The sequence below is a fragment of the Seriola lalandi genome, unplaced genomic scaffold (genome assembly GCF_002814215.2).
Source record: "Seriola lalandi dorsalis isolate HSWRI2012SDOR001 ecotype SW California unplaced genomic scaffold, Sedor1 jcf7180001992236, whole genome shotgun sequence".
In the NCBI taxonomy this organism is placed as follows: domain Eukaryota; kingdom Metazoa; phylum Chordata; class Actinopteri; order Carangiformes; family Carangidae; genus Seriola; species Seriola lalandi.
The window spans coordinates 1-967 of NW_019462902.1; the positions used below are offsets into that span (position 1 = coordinate 1).

A 967-nucleotide genomic window follows, 5' to 3' on the forward strand; every position below is an offset into this window, starting at 1 on the left:
ATCAATCTCAACATCACTGGTCAACAGTATCAGGGATTGCTGGAAAGAGTCTTGTTTTCCACTCTGATTGGAATGCCATGCTGTGTGTTCCTCTTCATCAATGGCACCATGCTTTTTACCCTGAGGAGTAAACTGGTGTTTCGGGAGACCTCCCGTTACATTCTTCTGTATAACCTCCTTTTTGCAGACACTGCTCAGTTGGCATTTAGCCAGTTACTATATATATTTGCTACTTGTAGAATAATGCTGACATATCCAGTGTGTGGTGTTCTTTGCATGTTCACCACACTAACAAATGACATCTCTCCTCTCACACTGGTGGTGATGTCTCTGGAGAGATATGTAGCTGTGTGCTACCCACTGAGGCACGCTACCATCGCCACCATCAGAAACACAGCAGTGGCTATCATTGTGGTTTGGGCCATTAGTTTGCTAAATGTCTTCACTCGAATTCTTTTACTCTTAAATTTTCCATTTAAAGACCTGGAGAGCCTGCAGATGACAGATGTTTGCTCTGATATACAAATGTTGCTTGATCCAATAACTGATCATTATGACAAAGCCTACACTTACTGTCTGTTTGTATCTGCTACTGTGGCAATCATTTCGTCTTATATTGGTGTGATGATAGCAGCCAGGTCAGCCTCTGCAGACAAAGCTTCAGCTCATAAGGCTCGTAAAACACTGCTGCTGCATCTGGTGCAGCTGGGCCTCAGTCTCTTCTCAACTATGCACATCTCTATTGTTCAATCACTATCAACAATCATGCAAAGGTTAGCAATTGTACGTATCAAGAGTGTTTTTTATGTGTTCATCTATATCCTCCCCAGATGTCTGACTTCTCTTATCTATGGGCTCAGAGATCAGACCATCAGGCCCATCCTCTTGTACCATCTATGCTGTCGACTGACACTCAGCTGTCCAAGCCGAGGTTGAGGTCTCACCCTAAATTACAGTTGGCTTAGTC

General features: G+C 43.5%; 1 protein-coding gene across 1 annotated transcript; it reads left to right on the forward strand.

Moving 5' to 3' along the window:
* Positions 1-72: 72 nt before the first annotated feature.
* Positions 73-936, forward strand: LOC111660827 (odorant receptor 131-2-like). The gene has a single exon (XM_023414236.2). The coding sequence runs from the start codon at positions 73-75 to the stop codon at positions 934-936; it is 864 nt and encodes a 287-aa protein (XP_023270004.2).
* The last annotated feature ends 31 nt before the right edge of the window (positions 937-967 follow it).

Coding starts and splice junctions, on each gene's coding strand:
- LOC111660827 (XM_023414236.2), top strand. CDS start 73: ATGCCATGCTGTGTGTTCCTCTTCATCAATGGCACCATGCTTTTTACC.